This window comes from Parasteatoda tepidariorum, chromosome 9 (assembly GCF_982258835.1).
Source record: "Parasteatoda tepidariorum strain Cologne lab strain chromosome 9, Ptep-v5.0, whole genome shotgun sequence".
NCBI classification, from domain to species: Eukaryota; Metazoa; Arthropoda; class Arachnida; order Araneae; family Theridiidae; genus Parasteatoda; species Parasteatoda tepidariorum.
The window spans coordinates 58,356,638-58,375,025 of record NC_141763.1 but is presented as its reverse complement, the minus strand read 5'-3'; the positions used below and the strand labels follow the sequence as shown (position 1 = coordinate 58,375,025).

Here is an 18,388-nt window from a genome sequence, read left to right as displayed (position 1 = left end):
GAAGTATGAAGCATTTGATGGAAAATATATTGACAGCATTGTTTCTTGACAATTGATGTTTTTTTTTAATTATATTTGAAAAAAAAAATGATTATTATACTGATTAAGGAAATATTTGTAGGCAAAGACAGATATTAAGTTTACATGCCAATTTCTTGTAAGTATTACGTTATTCTAGTTCTTTTTTCTTTCTTTATGAAGAATTATGTAAATCAGCGAAAGAAAAAAAACGGATCAACCTTTTATCTTTAAGCGGTTGATCGGATTTTCATTCGGTAAATTGATTTGGTAATATTTAGAGAAATCTCTTAAAATATGCATAACAGTTTACTGTAATTGTGTCGGAATATATTTTTTTTTACCATAAAACTCACTTTTTCTACAGAAACGTATTTTTTCCCATCAAATTCGGATTTATCCTTTTTCAAATAGGGGGAAAGATGGACAAAGTTTTGAAAAGCTGGTTTTCATAGTTTAACCGCTATAATGGTTTAAAAAAAATTGTTACTCAAATGTTATTTTAATGCGTCACGTTTCTCTTCACATCTTTTGAATTATTGGTTAAATTCCAATTATTCTCATGCAAAACGTTGTAAGCCTTCAGCCCAAAGACAAATACGTAATGTTAATAGGGAATTTAAAAGAATTTATACATAATTTTCATTAATTTATTTGTTAATGACGAAGAAAATGAATTGTAAGGTATAAAAATGTTTATATATTCAGAAATTTCCTTTTTTTTAAAAACATAAATCTAGATTCTCACGAATTTGATCAATAAAAAAACTGCTTATAATTAATTAAAAAAATTAATTACAGAATGGTATCAAAATGACCATTCTGGTACAAAATGACCATTTGGAGTTTACATAGCCAAATTGCAGTGGTTCCCATAATGCATCATTCGAGGTAAGCTATAAATGAAAGAATTAATTCTTAAAAGGAATAATCCTGAGAAACAGAAGGAGTAAGATATTGCCTGATTGAAAACGTCATGCGCTTCAAAAATACGCAAAAAGGAAATTACAGTCAATCCTTTGTTGTTGTTGACATCGGCCATTAAGGCAGAGGGTGTGTGATTAATCTTGTTTTCCAGTGGCGCCATCTATGGCAAAGAATTCGTCTTCTGCCACACTCATACGTCACACCCGTTTACAGGGCGAACCCAATTATACACCCACAGATCGCAATTTTGAACCAGCGAACAGTCAATCTCCGATTCAGTATCCCTAGAGGTGTCGATTTATTATGGGAACATGGAGGACTTTGTGACCCGACATATTTAACATGTACCAGTCACGTTTACTACGCGTGGAGTCTTCGGCCGGCTGGATTCGAAGTCACATTCTCACAAACGTGTGCCCAGTCAACCAGACTATCTCGGACAATTAATCCTTTCTTTAATCTTTATAACCGTAAAGTTAAGAAACGCGAGCCTTTTTTAAGAATTTTATAGATAGAAAACTGGTAGATAGTTATCTCTTTTTAATTTGATATTTTTCATTTTCTTTTACTATGTATTTTAGTTTTAGATTTTACTTTCAACTGTCTTCATTAAAAATCTCATTAAAACGTTCTTTTCTTTCCACAATAGTACTACTGCATTTAAATTTATTAGTAATCGAGTAACAAATTCATTAAAACGTTTTTTTCTGCAATAGTACTACTGCTTTTAAATTTTAAAGGTATCTAGTATTAGAGTATTTAGAGGTATTAGTAATCTAGTTACAAATTCATTAAAGCGATTTTTTCCACAATAGTACTACTGCTTTTAAATTTTAGAGGCATTAGTAATCTAGTAACAAATTCATTAAAATGTTTTTCTTCCACAACAGTACTACTGCTTTTAAACTTTATAGGTATTAGTAATACAGTAACAAATTCGTTAAAAGTTTTTTTCCCACAATAGTACTACTTTTTAATTTTAGAGGTATTAGTAATCTAGTAACAAATTCATTAAAAGGATTTTTTCCACAATAGTACTACTTTCAAATTTTAGAGGTATTAGTAATCTAGTAACAAATTCATTAAAAGGATTTTTTCCACAATAGTACTACTTTTAAATTTTAGAGGTATTAGTAATCTAGTAACAAATTCATTAAAAGGATTTTTTCCACAATAGTACTACTTTCAAATTTTAGAGGTATTAGTAATCTAGTAACAAATTCATTAAAAGGATTTTTTCCACAATAGTACTACTTTCAAATATTAGAGGTATTAGTAATCTAGTAACAAATTCATTAAAAGGATTTTTTCCACAATAGTACTACTTTCAAATTTTAGAGGTATTAGTAATCTAGTAACAAATTCATTAAAAGGATTTTTTCCACAATAGTACTACTTTCAAATTTTAGAGGTATTAGTAATCTAGTAACAAATTCATTAAAAGGATTTTTTCCACAATAGTACTACTTTTAAATTTTAGAGGTATTAGTAATCTAGTAACAAATTCATTAAAAGGATTTTTTCCACAATAGTACTACTTTCAAATTTTAGAGGTATTAGTAATCTAGTAACAAATTCATTAAAAGGAATTTTTCCACAATAGTACTACTTTCAAATTTTAGAGGTATTAGTAATCTAGTAACAAATTCATTAAAAGGATTTTTTCCACAATAGTACTACTTTCAAATTTTAGAGGTATTAGTAATCTAGTAACAAATTCATTAAAAGGATTTTTTCCACAATAGTACTACAGCTTTTGAATTTTAGAGGATTACGTTTTCAGAATCTAGATCAGGTAATACTAATAAAAGGCGGAGTTATTGTATTTTTTGATATAAAATTCTTGTTAATTCTTTTTATTTTAGTGTTTTAGATTAAGTTATAATAAATATTAAAGAAAGCTTTGTAACAAAGATAAGTTCTTTTTTTCCTGCCGAAAGTAACTTTTGTTATTGAATGTGATTGAAAGGACTTTAATCTTCAGGATGTATAAATTAATAAAACATATCAAGAATCTAAAAATTATGTATTTATGTTTATAAGTGATTGCGAGGATAAATCAATTTCTGCTGTATTATAGGAATTGAGTTAAGCAAATACCGCATTGAGATAACTTCCTTGAGAGACTTTCTTTGTATAAAAAAAGTGCTATTGTATTAAGTACAATATTTAATCGTTTGTAAATATGTTTCATAAATTCAATGGTAAATAAAAAGCTGTTTTTTCTTAAAAAATAATTAAAAGTACAATGCAAGAGGTACTTTTAGTAATCTCATTCTAACTTTCATTTAGTGCACGTCGTACATAAAATTAAAAAAAAAAACTTGTCCAGTTTTAGATTTGCTAAGAATTTATAACATTAATAATAAAAATATAATTCTGAATCTACTATTTTTACATAAAGCAATTTAAAAATCTAATATTCATTTGAATAGGAATTAGTGTATCAGATATATTTTGTATTATTAATGTATTAAATTTGAAATTGTCATACGTCTAGCGTATTATAAAATGTAAATGCTATGTGGCGTTAAATGTTAGGTAAAAATTTATAAAAATAATCTCAAAATAAGTAAAATGAAGATAAGTATAAGACAAGAAAGCTAGTCACATCAATAAACTATTTGAAAGGAAATATTTTTCTGAAAAATGAGAGAAGTCAGCATTTCCGATATTTTTTTAAATTCAAATTACTTAACTGAACCTTTTATAAGGCCGTGGTAAGTATATTTACCACCAATTTTAAAAGTCCATGATAAACTATTTTACCACTTTTAATACTGTTTCGGTAAATGTTGTGATAAATTAGTTGCTAATAAAACTTGTAGAATGAGAACAATTGCTCCCACTCAAAGATAGACCACGAGATAAGTGAAATAGAATTTGCATTTCATATGGAACTTTGAATTTTTGATATGTAGTGGTGAAAAAAAAATACTTAAAATGAAAAATACTAAACTAAAAATAGCTTAAATTTCGTTAACCCTAGAAAATATTTTTTTTACAAAGAGGAGCAAGAGGGCAAGTCTCTGAGTACGTTATTGAAATTTGCGACCGTAATAAGATAATTGTGTTTTCTTTTTCTTAAATCAATTAAATATTCAAAAAAGTATTTTAAAATACTTTTACTAGAAATAGATGACCCATTGAAATGTTAAAATAACGATCAAATAAATCCCCATTTTATTTCGCGCGTATTAGCTCACGAATTTCAATAAAGATTCTTTCATTAGAAAAGTATTATAAAATACTTTTATAATGAGAATAAGTATTATAAAAATGCTCCCATTATAAAAGTAGTTCTATGCATACAAATTAAGCGAACATTAGCTTCCACTTTAAATTAATAACAGTAAAACGTGCACATAATTTCTTATATGAATAAAAGTCTTTTTTATGAATATTATATAGTGAATACAAATGATTTGCTCAACCAAAATAAATGTGAATAATGAAATCATGTTAATACCACTAATTACCTTTTTAATAAAAATACCATATGTCCTGAAAGGATGACTAGCCAACAACGAGTCAGTAAAAATTTGGAAATAAAACTTTCTATCAGCAATCAATATCTACGAAAGCCTTGTCTATTTTTCTTTGCAATGATATAAAAAGGGATAAATGAAAGAAATTACAGTATATTAACCTGTTAGCGCCCAGAGTCATATTTATAGGACAGTTTCGTTTTCAGGGCCGGGATAGTCTGGTTGGCAAGGCGCTCAACTCAATTATTTTTTGACCTAACTCTACCTTTTCAGTAAAATATGAATTTAGGTCTTTAGCTTGGCCAGAAAATTTTAAATTTTGAAAATCATTAAAGCCAAAAGGAGGGGAAAAATAATGCTCATGAAAAATTTCAACTATTTCCCGATAAGAATTACAATTTAAGCAGTTATTAACATATAATTTCAAAGCTGAACCTTTAATGAATTTTTGAAAATTTTTAAATTTCCATTCCTTATTTAATTTAGCATCTATAGTTTGTTTCTCGAAATGTTTGCGCCAGGCTGTGAATTGAACACCAATGTCGGGCTCAAAGATTAATATATCTAGATATTATCTTGTAGTACATATCTATATTGAGTTATATAAATAACTAGTGGGCCGCGACCCCTGCTCGCTAACGCTCACCAACCCCCGAAAATTGCTACGCAATCTTATATGGTTTGCTAATCAAACCAAGCTCGCTTCGCTCTCTACTAACTTAGGTACATTGCAAATGCACAAAATTCTAAGAATTCAAAACAATAATTCAAATCCATATAAAAACTTTTTTTTTTTTAAAAATTACATCTTTTTAGTAAATACTAAGTCATTAAAATAAATTTGAATTCAAATAAATGACATGTAATTCGTTAAACCTATTAGAAATGTGCTATAGTATAATTTGTGATATAAATCAAAAATCGTCAATTAAATTCGTGAAAAAAAGCGCTTTCGACAAAATACTAAAATAGAGATCTATCGACAAAGACTACTCACTTCTGCCTAGCTTAATAGTATGAGATTGCCGCAGCTGATGCTCTCTGTTTATTTCAGTTTCCATTTTTAAAAGCGCTATATGCTGAGCCACCTCAGCTAGATTTGGCATGTGACATTTTTAGCGGCAATCATTGGTCGATTCGCCATGTAAGAGAAATAGTAACGTAAACAAAACAAAGCAAACGTTGCCACCGGCGGAAAAGAAATACAGCCAAAATTTGGGAGCCACGTAAGAGAATTATATATATTAGATGCTGAGGAGTTCATATACAAAAATAAATTAATTGTTTATAACTGTAGACCGTGTAAGGTATACACGCATCCAGTTGAAAGGTTTCCAATATGCGTAATTCGTGTCACGCAAAGGGACAATGGCCGTCGTTACCCTTATTGTACTACACCCATATTATGTTACCCATAATGTGTGTATTATAAATCATAGATATTTCATTATCTACTGCAATAAATGCATTAGTTATTATTACGATAAACCGTGTCACCTTCAAATTTAGTTTTTAAAAAAATCGTAAACATTTGCAATTCGAGTTGAGGAGGATAAACGACCCGAGTCATGCTTAGCCATAATAAGTTATAAAGCATAACGAATTAATTATTTTCTATAATAAAGTACCGTGGTATATACTGTATAAATTGTAGTATAGTGCTCCAAAAAAGGGGGGGGAAAAACGGACCATCTTGAATAACTTTTGATTATGTGAATTCATGTTTTTGGTCTCATTTAATGGTTCGAGGGGGTGACCTTAAATATGCTGATTAATTAGTGCAAACGATATTTCACGTTACGAAATCATACAGAAAAACGTACTTTCTCTGAATAAACATAACTTTTAATCGACGATTTCGGATTTCTGACCCCCAAAATATAGAGGGTTGCCACAATTTGCGAAATATGGTCCCCATAGTTTGCCAGAAGAATAAATCAAAGCTTGGCCACCGTAACGTTAATTTTACTTTTTACGTATTTCACCATGTCTCGAGAACTTCTTAAGCGAATTGAAAAAATTTTCCACACAATTATAAAATTCGTTTATCCAGCAACTACAATTACATACAGAAAGTAAATTTTAGTGAATAGTTATTATTTTATTTAAGAATAGTCGAAAAAATTTGAATTGTAAGGAATAAAATTTTTTACATCATTTTAAAGTATTTCTACTGCACATGCAGTTATTCTTAATTTTCAGAAGGTTTTAAATTAGAGTCAATATGAGTTGTTAAATATGAGTTGTTAATTTGAGTTTAACATTGAAAACACCCATTTTTACTCTGTCCATATTCTTACCACGCATTTTGGGCTATGTTAATTTCCTTAAACACGCATTTTGAGTAGTGTTCTGATTGAAAAGCCCAGCTTTTTAAGGTTGCGTTACTGATGACAAATCAACAATTTAATTTAATGCTACTATGTTACTTAATTGTTTATTTTTTTCTTTAGAATACGAAATAGATTTTTCCCCTTTTTATTACAGAATCTAAAGGTATGAGGGCAAAAACCGTTAAAAACTGCAAAATACTAATTGGCTGTTTCATTATACAATTTCTGGTATCTGGTGCAACTAGACTATCTTCGATATATTTTGTGGAATCTATAACTCGTTATAATGTGGACAGAAAACAAGCATCTTTTCCTTTTGTCATAACATTAATGGTAAAAAATCTTGCAGGTGAGCATGATTTTATTAGTTTATTGATTACATGTGTATAATGAACAAGCAAAATATTTGTCAACCTGGTGATTAATATTCTGTTTATTAAGCTTGGCTTTCATATAAACGAGGAATCATGTTAGAATTTTTACCAGCTTTTGAGATCTGAAAGCATATTTAAAGTAAGTGTTCACAATAACAGGCAATATGTGGACAAAAAATTTGATGGAGGGAAGAATATGTGCAAATAATTAAAAATCAAGGAGGATAAAACGGTTTATGTCCATGAAAGTTGATTTAAAAAAAAAAAAAAAAAAAAAAAAAAAAAAAAAAAAAAATCGAATTTCAAGGCTGTTTGGACCCGGTTTTTCTGAGCACGGCCCATCATGATTGTGTAATAACTTTTTGTTCCAGTCCGAAAAATTGATTTTCCAAGTTATTGATTTGCCAAAACTTGATGTTCCTTAAAATGTAACAAATGGTGATTCAATTGTCATTTTTATGAAAATGGACATAAACCTTTCTTTTCCCTTGGTCTTCAATTGCAAATGATGTTCATTATAGAACATTTTAAATGTTTTAGTTGTTGAATATTGAAATAACTTCTTTCAATAGCTAATAAATTTTTTTTTGTCTGTTTACATATATTTTTTTGTCTATACAACTTACTACATTTTTATTTGAATAATTTTATTGTCCTGTAATTTTGATTCGTTTTCCCCATCAAGAAAATATCGCAAGACGTTTGTGGCTTACGAGTTTTGTTTTCCATTGTGAAAACTACTTCATCTTACAGCAACAGAAATTTGTGATATTATCAATTATTGCAGAATAAATTTCATTTACAATTGCAATAAATCTTTGAGGCGAGATGAGACCCAATGGTTAAGGCACAGAGCTGCCATTGTGTAGCACAGAGGATCTATCCCCAGTATTGTCTTGAAATCCCTACCCAGTTTCAAATCGATGGTTACCAGATGGTGTGGAAATTCTAAACACGTTGTTCACCACCACACCGTTGGTCTCTAAATTGTGAAGCCTTAACCTCCGTCACTTGCTAGGCCGGGTTTTATTTTAAAAATAAATCTTTAAAAACATCGAGTGTTTCGTAAGTAAACAAGAAACAAATGTCTTAAAGAATATATTTTAAAGACAATTTAGTACAAAATAATTAAAAATCTCTTCCGAACTATATTATTAGCTCAAATTCATAAATTTTTCTAGGTCCAATTATGGGATTCCTGGAACAAATAATTGGTATGCAATGGATTATTACCATTGGATGTGTAATGGCCACATTAGGAATTGGAGGCTGTTTCTTTGCTGAAGAAATACTGGTTATTACAATCTTGTGGGGAATAATACTAGGTAAAATAACTAAATTACCATTAAGACATTTTTCTTTTTCTAAGTGAAGAAAATCTTTTTAAGTTACACTCAATATTAAGCATAGAAAACATAAACAACTCACTACATTACATGCGTCAATGTCTAATGAATTAGAAACTATGTAATACACTGTATTTAGTGAAGTTTTAAGAATCACTACAATTGCTGAGGAATTTAACCCATAATCATACTAGTCATTCAATGCTATGTTCGTAAAAACCATTGACTGCTTGTTGAACCAATTGCTGTGGCACATCTTGAGTTCATCGTTTGTTTGAAACCAATGTCCCGCAATTTTTTGAGCTTTTTCACATGATTCAGATTTGAACAGATAGGAGAGGGGGGCTCAAAATTTCCTGACAGATTCGTTAACGTCTTGGCTGCTCATTAGGTCTATCTTTATCGTGCAACAAGTTGGCAAGATTAAAGGGTAGTTTTAAACTGATTGAATTTCTGAATTTTGTAAATATTCACCAAACACCGCTGATCATTAACTCTAGAAAACCGGCAGAGTCATCATTTGCAATCGGCGATTTGCGATCATTTGCAATTGTTTCTCTATTTTGCAAGCTACTTTCAGTAAAGGACTGTATGGACCGGCAACTTTTTTTTAATCATTGCTAGTTACTTTTCAATTTACGAAAGAAATCCTTACTAAAATTTACTAACCCTAAAACGAATTTTCCCCGCTAACTTGGTACAACAATTAAAAATGCATTGACATTTTCGACGACATCGATTAACGATGATTGTGTAAAAGCAGCAAAAACAGCATACACTTAGAAATGAAGCTTTCTTTTTCTGACGTATTTGCAAACATGTAGTCGTGTTTTATTATATTTTAAAAATAATTTCGTCTCAAAATCACGATTTTGAAGAAACGTGAACTTCTGTATGCTTGATGATATTGCTTTTTTAACTCTCGTCAGCTTCCAGCTTCTGCTTTAAATCCGTGTGTACTATATGACAATATGGTATTGGCGCTCAGTTGGCGAACAGGCTTCTTTGGTTTAATGACTCTAATGCTTCTTTCATTTTAAGTTGTATTTCCTATTCAAATGTAATAATATGTAATTAAATATAATGCTTTGATGAAATTTGTATCCTTAAACGACTTGAAGATAATAGTTTTCTTGATTTGGATAAATGTTCGCTTGGAGCATTTTTCTCAGGAAATTGTTTAATCAAAAATATAAAATCTTCGCGAATTTTAACTATTCATTTTTTTAACAGTTTTGTCACAGGTTGGCTGGCCACCTGTAGTTACCAGACTAAACCTAACAGAGTAGTCGAGGGAGATAGTTATATTATAACAACTTTTAATAATACTATAAATAGTTATACACATATATGTCTTATATTTTAATAAATTATTTTTGATTGGATCTATGTCACTTCTATAATGATAACTCAACATCACTTTAAAATAACTTTTACTTTATTGGTCGATCACATTGAAGAAGTTTTACACAAAAAGCTGTGAAACAAATTTTGTATTATTTCTTTTTCAGGCCTAAGCTATGGATTTGCTCATAATATGCAAGCTCCACTTTTAAATCAACATTTTAAGAGAAATAAAAACAAAGCTAATGGCTTTGTTTTAGCAGGAAGTTCCCTTGGAGGGGTCTTGCTCCCAGTTATAGCGACAACTTGCATACAAACCTATGGGACATCTGGTTCTTTTCTTATTTTATCTGCAATTATAGCACATTCAATACCAGCCAGTCTCTTAATAGAAAATCCTACAACAAAACCGTCCTATAGCATCCCAAAAGAAAATATTGTAGTAGTAAATAAAAGTTATAGTAAAAATAGTCTGAATAAAAGTGATAGTAACAAAAGTCTTGTCAATATAATGAATACTGCTGATTATTTATGTATGGAACAAACCAACAAATGTCAATCAAGTTCTAAGGTGGAAAACGATAATTATGAAGGTCTCAGTACTTCAAATTCATCTCCGGATAACAAAACTCTTACCGATATTCAAAGCACTGATGATTATTTAAAAAATGAACAAACCCACAAATGTCTGACAAGCTCCAATGTTAAAAAAGTATCTTCTGAAGATCACAACACTTTAAATTCACCTCTGAGTAACAGTAGGAATGATAAAACTCATGCTAATATTTCAATAACTGTCGATTATTTAAACATGGAGCAAACTTGCATAGGTTTGCCAAGCTCTACAGTTAAAGAAATATCTTATGAAAACATCAGTACTTCAAATTTATCTCTGAATAACAGCAAGAATGGAAAAATTCATGCTAATATTTTAAATACTGCCGATTATTTAAATATGGAGCAAACTTGCATAGGTCTGTCAAGCTCTACAGTTAAAGAAATATCTTATGAAAACATCAGTACTTCAAATTTATCTCTGAATAACAGCAAGAATGGAAAAATTCATGCTAATATTTCAAATACTGCCGATTATTTAAATATGGAGCAAACCCACAAATGTTTATCTAGCTCTACTGTTAAAGAAATATCTTATGGAGATATCAGTACTTCAAATTCACCCCTGAATAATGGTGTAAAGAATAGAAGCCTTTCAAAAATTTCAATCGATGATAATTATTTAAGTGAGGAAAACACACAAAAATATCGTTCAAGCTCTGCTGTTGACAGTATATCATCTGAAAATTTCAACATGTCTAATTCATCACTGAATAGAACTCTTGACAAAAGAAAACAACATACAAATGAGTTGTCTAGTTGCGATTCCCCGTTTTCGAACTTAAATAAAGTCATAAATGAAGAAGAACGATACAAAAATGTAGAAATGTTTAGTAAAATTAAACTTGCGTCTCGTAATTTCCGAATATTTATTGATCCAACTTTTATAGTCATTCTCATTTTTAACGGATTAGTGGCTGCCGTTATGGTAGCTGTGTGGACAATAATTTTAGACTTTGTTCGCGATAAAGAAGTCCCCGAAAGTTTAGAAATATATTATGTCATACTACTTCCGTTAACTGACATACTTGGACGCCTAGGTTCAAGATACATTGCTGACAAATACTTTTTGAGCTTCCCGCAGTTGTGTTTTATCACTTTCTTTATAGATGCAGTGGCATTATTTTTAATCGTTTATGTTAATAACTTTATGCTTGTCATGGCTTGTGAAATAGTTATATCAATTTGCTTTGGAATGACAGTTATTCTACAAATTACTATGGTGGATAACTACATGGATGAAGACTTAAAAACAATGGCCCACAGCTGCAGAGTGATGCTCTATGTTCCACTTAGCCTTATAATATCTCCAATGCTAGGTAGGTTTATTTCTATGTGTTATTTCATGAATTACTTAATACGTGATACCGATAGCGTTGCATACACCGTGCAGCGCCATCTGTAGTAAAGTAGGCTCTCTTGATACACTCACTCACCAGACGGCAACGGGGAGAGAGCTCCGAAAGATGTTCTAACTATAATTGTTTTGTGTTGCAACTAAAGACAGACGGGGTAACGTTTTAGACAACCAACGAGATTACTAAATAGTTACGTTTTTCTTTTTTTCTTTCTTAAAATGATTCCATGGCGATTCCACAATTTCCGTAACAGTATGAGCAGAACTTTTAGAGAGTTTGCATTCTGCCGAACTTTAGGGAATAAATTTTTTTTTTCACTGTAGAACTTTTTAGGGATAAAGAAAGTTTACTTCCTCCATGTTAACCTACGGAGAATTATATGGCTGGAATTTTTTTAATTTATTAATTGATTAAATGATATTTTTCAATAACACTGGGGAACAATTTTTTTGTTGCACTTACACAAATAATTGATCTCACCTGATTCGGGTGTCGAATTTCAAGTCTAAAATTAGTTTTGCTCCTGAGGGTACAGATTCGTTTTTAAAAATGACATTTTCACTCTATTAATGTACAAGTTTTAAAACGTTATATGTAACAAAGAGTCGTGTAAATGTTGCGACAAAGTTCTAGCGAAGTTAGGACAGATCATCAGGATTAAAATTGCATTGGAATATCCGGAAGTGACGTCGTACGCGGATAGGAGTGCCTACCTTTTATGGGATGCACATGGAAAAACTGTTAATATTAGGTAAGCGCCTCTAGTGGTGTATGACGATATTTTAGAACATGGGTTCCTACTTAATGTTAATCCAGATGGCGTATCTTAACTGCTCTAGAAGTTTGCCTCAACATTTATGCGACCCCTTGTTGCATATTACGTTTTTAAACTTGAACATTTCGACAAAAAATAGACTAAACCGATTGCAGATTTGCAATCAGCTATCTGAAATTATCTAAGATCTGTTTAAAAATCTCATGCAACAGTGAAAAAAATTATTATTCCCAAGTGTCATTTATATTTCACATTATTCACTGAAAAGTGTTCTATTGGACCTAGTTAACGAATTTTAAATTTTATGGTTTTAAGTATACTTAAATCTTTTTAGAAGTACTTTTTAGAAATATTTACAAACTTAGGATTTAAAAATTGGTAATTAACTTTCATACAACGTACTTCTTTAAATAAATTTAAGCAAAAATTATTCACAAATATATATAAATTAATGAATAAATAAGAATATTCCAGATAAATAATTCCCCGTAAATTAACATAAAGGAGTTAAAAAAAATTTCTTCTAAGTGTTTTTAAGACCAAGTAAATGAAATGTCCTTACCTATGTTTTATTATTATTAACACTATCTATAAATTCACCTTCTATATTTATAAAGTTAAGATTCTATTATTAGATAGAAATAAACTATAAATTTGTAGTAAAAAAAAGCATGTGCAAAAAAGCCCTATCTAGTGTCTGTTGAAACGCTTTTTTTTTCAAAATTCCTATTTATTTGGAAGCTACTGCAATTTTAAGCTTTTTTTTTCTTTGAAAATATTTAATTATCCATTGTTGTAAGAAAAATTATCTGTCTCGTAAATTTCATTTTATGAGCTCCTGCTGAATTTACAGTGTCAAAAGTAACAAAACAAAAATGAATAAATATAAAATGAGGGAAAGATTAGATGTTGCTAGATATAAATCATAACATTTATATCAAAATTTTTAAAAACATAAGGACAAAAGAGAGATAAAAACTGTTTCCAATGCGAACTATTACATGATGTAAGGTTATCTTTTCCATATTATTGTATCGCATTCTCTGTATTCCTAAGTTTAAATATTTTTTCGAGTGCATTTGATTATTTTTCAAATCCAGTTATCCTTTCATTTCGTTTCGATTAATATATTAATTAAATGTACTAACATAGAATTATAATAACATATTTTGAATAATTTTTATAATGTATAATGTAGTGTGTTTATTATATAATGTATATTTTCGAAGCAAAACCCTTGCAGCAAAATAACTTGGGCTCTCATTGAACCAATATTCACGAATCTTGGCTGAATATAGTTTCAAAAGGATATTTACCGATATTGGCCCTATATAGGATTCTCAGATTCACCGGATATTTTATATTCATTATTCAGCCACTATAGGCCCTATATTGGCAGCATGTAGGTCGATAATTTATCGATCGGACGATTTTGTAATATTGGCCCTATAAACGGCAAATATTCTCCCAATGAGGTGAACCGGGTTCGAATTCAACCGATGGCTGGTCGATACGAATTCCACACCAGGATAGCATCGACCACAGTTCTGACATAAAAAATATAGTCAGTGGTAAACGGATCATGGGTCCTCCTGCCGTCAGGCTAACTTTGGTTTTTTTTCGTGGTTTTCTTCTCCGTGTAACGCAAATGCGGGTTAGTTCCGTCAAAAAGTCCTCCACGAAGGCGAAACAAACATTGTTCTATATTCAATTAAAAATATAATATTAAGGGTCACATGATTGTCATTACTGAACGAACCTGCAGGCATCTTTATGTGCTGAAAGAGTAAACTAAATTTTCTCCTAATTCGGATGCAAAAGCAAAGATCAAATACTAGTAGGTAGATAAAAATATCTAAAAAAAAAGTTTACAAGAAGGTTTTAACATTCTGATTTCTTAAATTTTTTTTATTAGTTAATTTAAATTTTCTTTACCAGAAAGTATTATTAAATCGAATATTAAATTAAACTAGTGGGCTGTGCCCCCTGCTCGCTAACGCTCGCCAACCCCCGAAAATTGCTACGCAATCTTATATGGTTTGCTTCGCAAACCAAGCTCGCTTCGTTCGCTACTAACTTAGGTACATTGCAAATGCACAAAATTCTAAGAATTCAAAACAATCATTCAAATCCATATAACAACTTTAAAAAAAAAAAAAAAAAAAAATTGCATCTTTTTAGTAAATACTAAGTCATTAAAATAAATTTGAATTCAAATAAATGACACGTAATTCGTTAAACCTATTAGAAATGTGCTATAGTATAAAATCTTAAGATAAAATTTCTAAAACTGATATCTCTTTAAAAAGGTTAAAATTTTGGCTATAATTAAGTCTATTAAAAATTTAAATAAGAGAAATTGCAATGGAAAAACCCTGCATAAACAAAACATTGAATTTCGGAAGAAATCTCGTTTGGTGAGAATGCTTTCTCTTGTCAAAAAATACAAAATAAACTGACCTCAAATAAAACTTAAAGGACTTCGAATCAAATAATTAAGGAAACTACTATCACGTTTAATATAAAAGGAAGATTTATTAACTAAACAATAAAATTACAGCATCGCAGTTCCAAAAAACAAATCTCACACTCACTCAAAAAAACAATTTACCTTCTAATTAGTCACCATAGCAACCACAAAACTCTTCTCGTTACCATCTATAAACTGATATATAATAAATAAATTATTTAACAAAAAATACGATGCGCATAAGCACATAATATTTTACACTCTGGTTATTTCCGTTTCCGTTTTTAGAAGCGCTATATGTTGAGCCACCCAAACTAGATTTGGCATGTGACATTTTTAGCGGTAATTATTGGTTGATTTTCCAGCGTTGCCATTCGGAGAGTTGTAATGAGGCTTTTTTTTTTATCGCCGTGTAAGAGAAATATATATATAGATAATATATTGGAACAAATGCTGGTTAGTTTCATCAAAAAGTACTCCACGAAGGCGAAATTTCTCCCAATATTTGATCCAGGAGTTCCCTTGTCTACTGAATTAGCTTCAAAATTACAAGGCTACGGAGTCCACATTGGTAGCTGTAAACTCCAATTTGGGTCGGCTGTTCAACGACGGTTATAAAATAAATATTGGTCCCTAGTTGGTCCCATATTGAGAAAGTTTAAGCCCATTTGGGGCCAAGGTTAAAGTGTTTGGTAGGGAATAATTTTTTTTATAGACTTTAAGGGAAATTTTTTTTAAGAAGATCAAAAGGGAAAAACAGTTTATGTCCATTAAAGCCGATTGTGTAAAAAAGAAAACGAATTTGTGCAATCACAGGAACTGATTTTTTACATCTAAGTCCATCTTTACTGAGTAATAACTCCCGGGGGTGGTTGAAGCATCGGTTATCCTAGTTATTGATTTACCAAAACTTAGTCATTCCCAAAACGCAATAGATGACAATCGAAGTAACTTGTATCATAATTAACTTGTGACTTGTATCTTAATTTTTGTAAAAAATGGAATTAGAACGATCTTACCCCTTGATCTTTAATCATGCATGAGATGAAGCCATGTCGTTGACGGGTGAAGCGAACTTTAAGAAAACAGAAATGATTACCTGTTATAATTTACTATTTTGAAACAACTAACCTCTTTTTCATATAATATCTACTCACATGATTTTATTTTCATTTCTTTTAGGTTATTTCAGAGGTGGTTTTGGTTCTTATGATTATGTATTCTATATTTTGAGCGGGGCTACATTATTTTGCGGCTGCTCAGTATACCTTCTCCCATATCTGGTAAAAAGAAGACACTCTTCAAAGATAACATATACCTAAAATGTTTCTGATGCATTTAAACGAGTAAGAACTCTAATTCTGAAAGTATGCAAGTAGTCTGACGATTCAACCGATAAATGAAAACAGAATTTTTTTTCATAGTTATAAAATTTATGTACATTTGAAAAAGTAAATATGAATGATAATATTTAGGATTATATAATTTCTTTTTTACTTTTTAAGATCTTAAACTTCGCAATGAAGTATTTTATCTATCATTTGTGTCTGAGTTGTCGTTATTAAATGTTAAGAAATAGACAACTCATTTAATTAAATAAATATAGCAACCGTGATAATCATAGGAAGGTAATATAATACCACAATTTGGAAGGCTGAAGGTCAACTAAAAGTAAAACTAGAATGAGGGATGAGAATATATCAGGAAAAGAGAATGGAGATAATAATAGAGAGTAGAGATAATAATAGTGAATAGAGATATAATAGAGAATAAAGATAATAATAGTGAGTGGAGATAATAATAGAGAGTAGAGATAATAATAGGGAATAGAGATAATAATAGAGAATACAGAATAATAATAGAACAAAGAAAAAGTCTTATTTTTATTTAGTATAGGACAATCAGTGGGTGATTTTCACAATTCTTTTTATTAATGCAGGTAATGTGCTCAAACTTTTCAAAACTTATAAAGCCTATGTACTTAAATGAATCTTTATTTATTAATTCTTTGCAAATAAGTAGCTACGTTCTTTGGTTTCGCTTTTACAATTTACTGTTCGAAATTGCAGAAGCAATAGCGGCGAGCTCCAGCATTTCTTCGTTCTTCTTTGTCATTAATTACATAGTATGAAATTAAAATATCGATTACACTGAGGGAAACAACTATTTTTTGTTTTCTGTTTCCTGAGATTTTTTTTACAGAACTTAGATATTGCTGATTTCAAATCTGCAATCGGTTTTTCTCTCCAAGCTGCAATTTTTTAAACGCAATTTTTGGTCGAAATATACAAGTTTAAAAACGTTATGTATAATAGGGTAACGCATAAATGTTGAGAAAACTTCAAGAGGAGTTATGATATATCATCAGGAATAACATTGCATAGTAACCTAATATGAATACCTAATATGAATATGACGTTTACCTAATATGAACATTTTTTTTTCTTGTGCTTCCCATTAGAGGGAAGTGACATTTCGGATCAATTGCAAAAACTAAAAATTACCCTAAATTTTCCACAAAAAGTAAAAAATTGAAAAATCAATTGCATATTGCCTACTAAGTTATGATACAATAATGAATACAAAAACTTAACATGCTTTTTTATTTTGAAATATAAATTGTTTTAAATATAAGACTTTGGATAACAAGATAGTGTACGATTTAAGCGAACAATTTAAGCGAATTTCTTTTAAACTTTGCGAGATTAAAGATTAAAAACATTGTTTGATGAAAAAAAAGTAAACGTGACATGTAAATTAGCTTCCAGTTTTTTTTCTTCGCATATGTATAATTATATAATATATTATTAATATTATAATAAGTGTATTATATCATATCGGTCTTTATCCCTTTGAAGTTTCATTAATATTCCATGTAAAAGTCAACCACCACTATTGTGACAGCTGATTATTACTCCTAGAATTATTACATTATTTTTGAACTTGTGCTTAGCAACTAGGGAATCTGGATAGTTTTGGGCAATAATATCTAATTCTTTGCAATAAAATCGTATCTAAATATTTGTATGCGCATGTGTATTCCATGCACCATTTGAAATAAAATACTTTAAACACTTGATAATTATTTATTTTTTCATGGAACATTTCATGTAAAGTTCTTCCAATGACAAGTGGATAAGTGTTACAGCATCAGGTATTTTAATGATTGTAGCGTTACCATTCAGGATTATGACGAAGGATAAGAAAGAGGTGTACACCGTAGACAGCGTAGAACTGATTTATCGAGTCACATGAGAGTATTTAAAGTGAATGCATTGTCGTTGCGTCCAGAACTTAGCAACGCAAAGTAGTATGATTTGTAGTGGTAGAAACACCATTC

At 30.0% G+C, this 18,388-nt stretch overlaps 1 protein-coding gene across 1 annotated transcript; it reads left to right on the top strand.

Moving 5' to 3' along the window:
- Positions 1 to 18,122, top strand: LOC107437694 (uncharacterized). The gene is made up of 5 exons (XM_043046064.3): positions 1 to 157; positions 6,921 to 7,115; positions 8,322 to 8,465; positions 9,998 to 11,764; positions 16,231 to 18,122. The coding sequence occupies exons 2-5, from the start codon at positions 6,932 to 6,934 to the stop codon at positions 16,368 to 16,370; spliced, it is 2,235 nt and encodes a 744-aa protein (XP_042901998.2). The 5' UTR covers positions 1 to 157; positions 6,921 to 6,931; the 3' UTR covers positions 16,371 to 18,122.
- Positions 18,123 to 18,388: the final 266 nt, after the last annotated feature.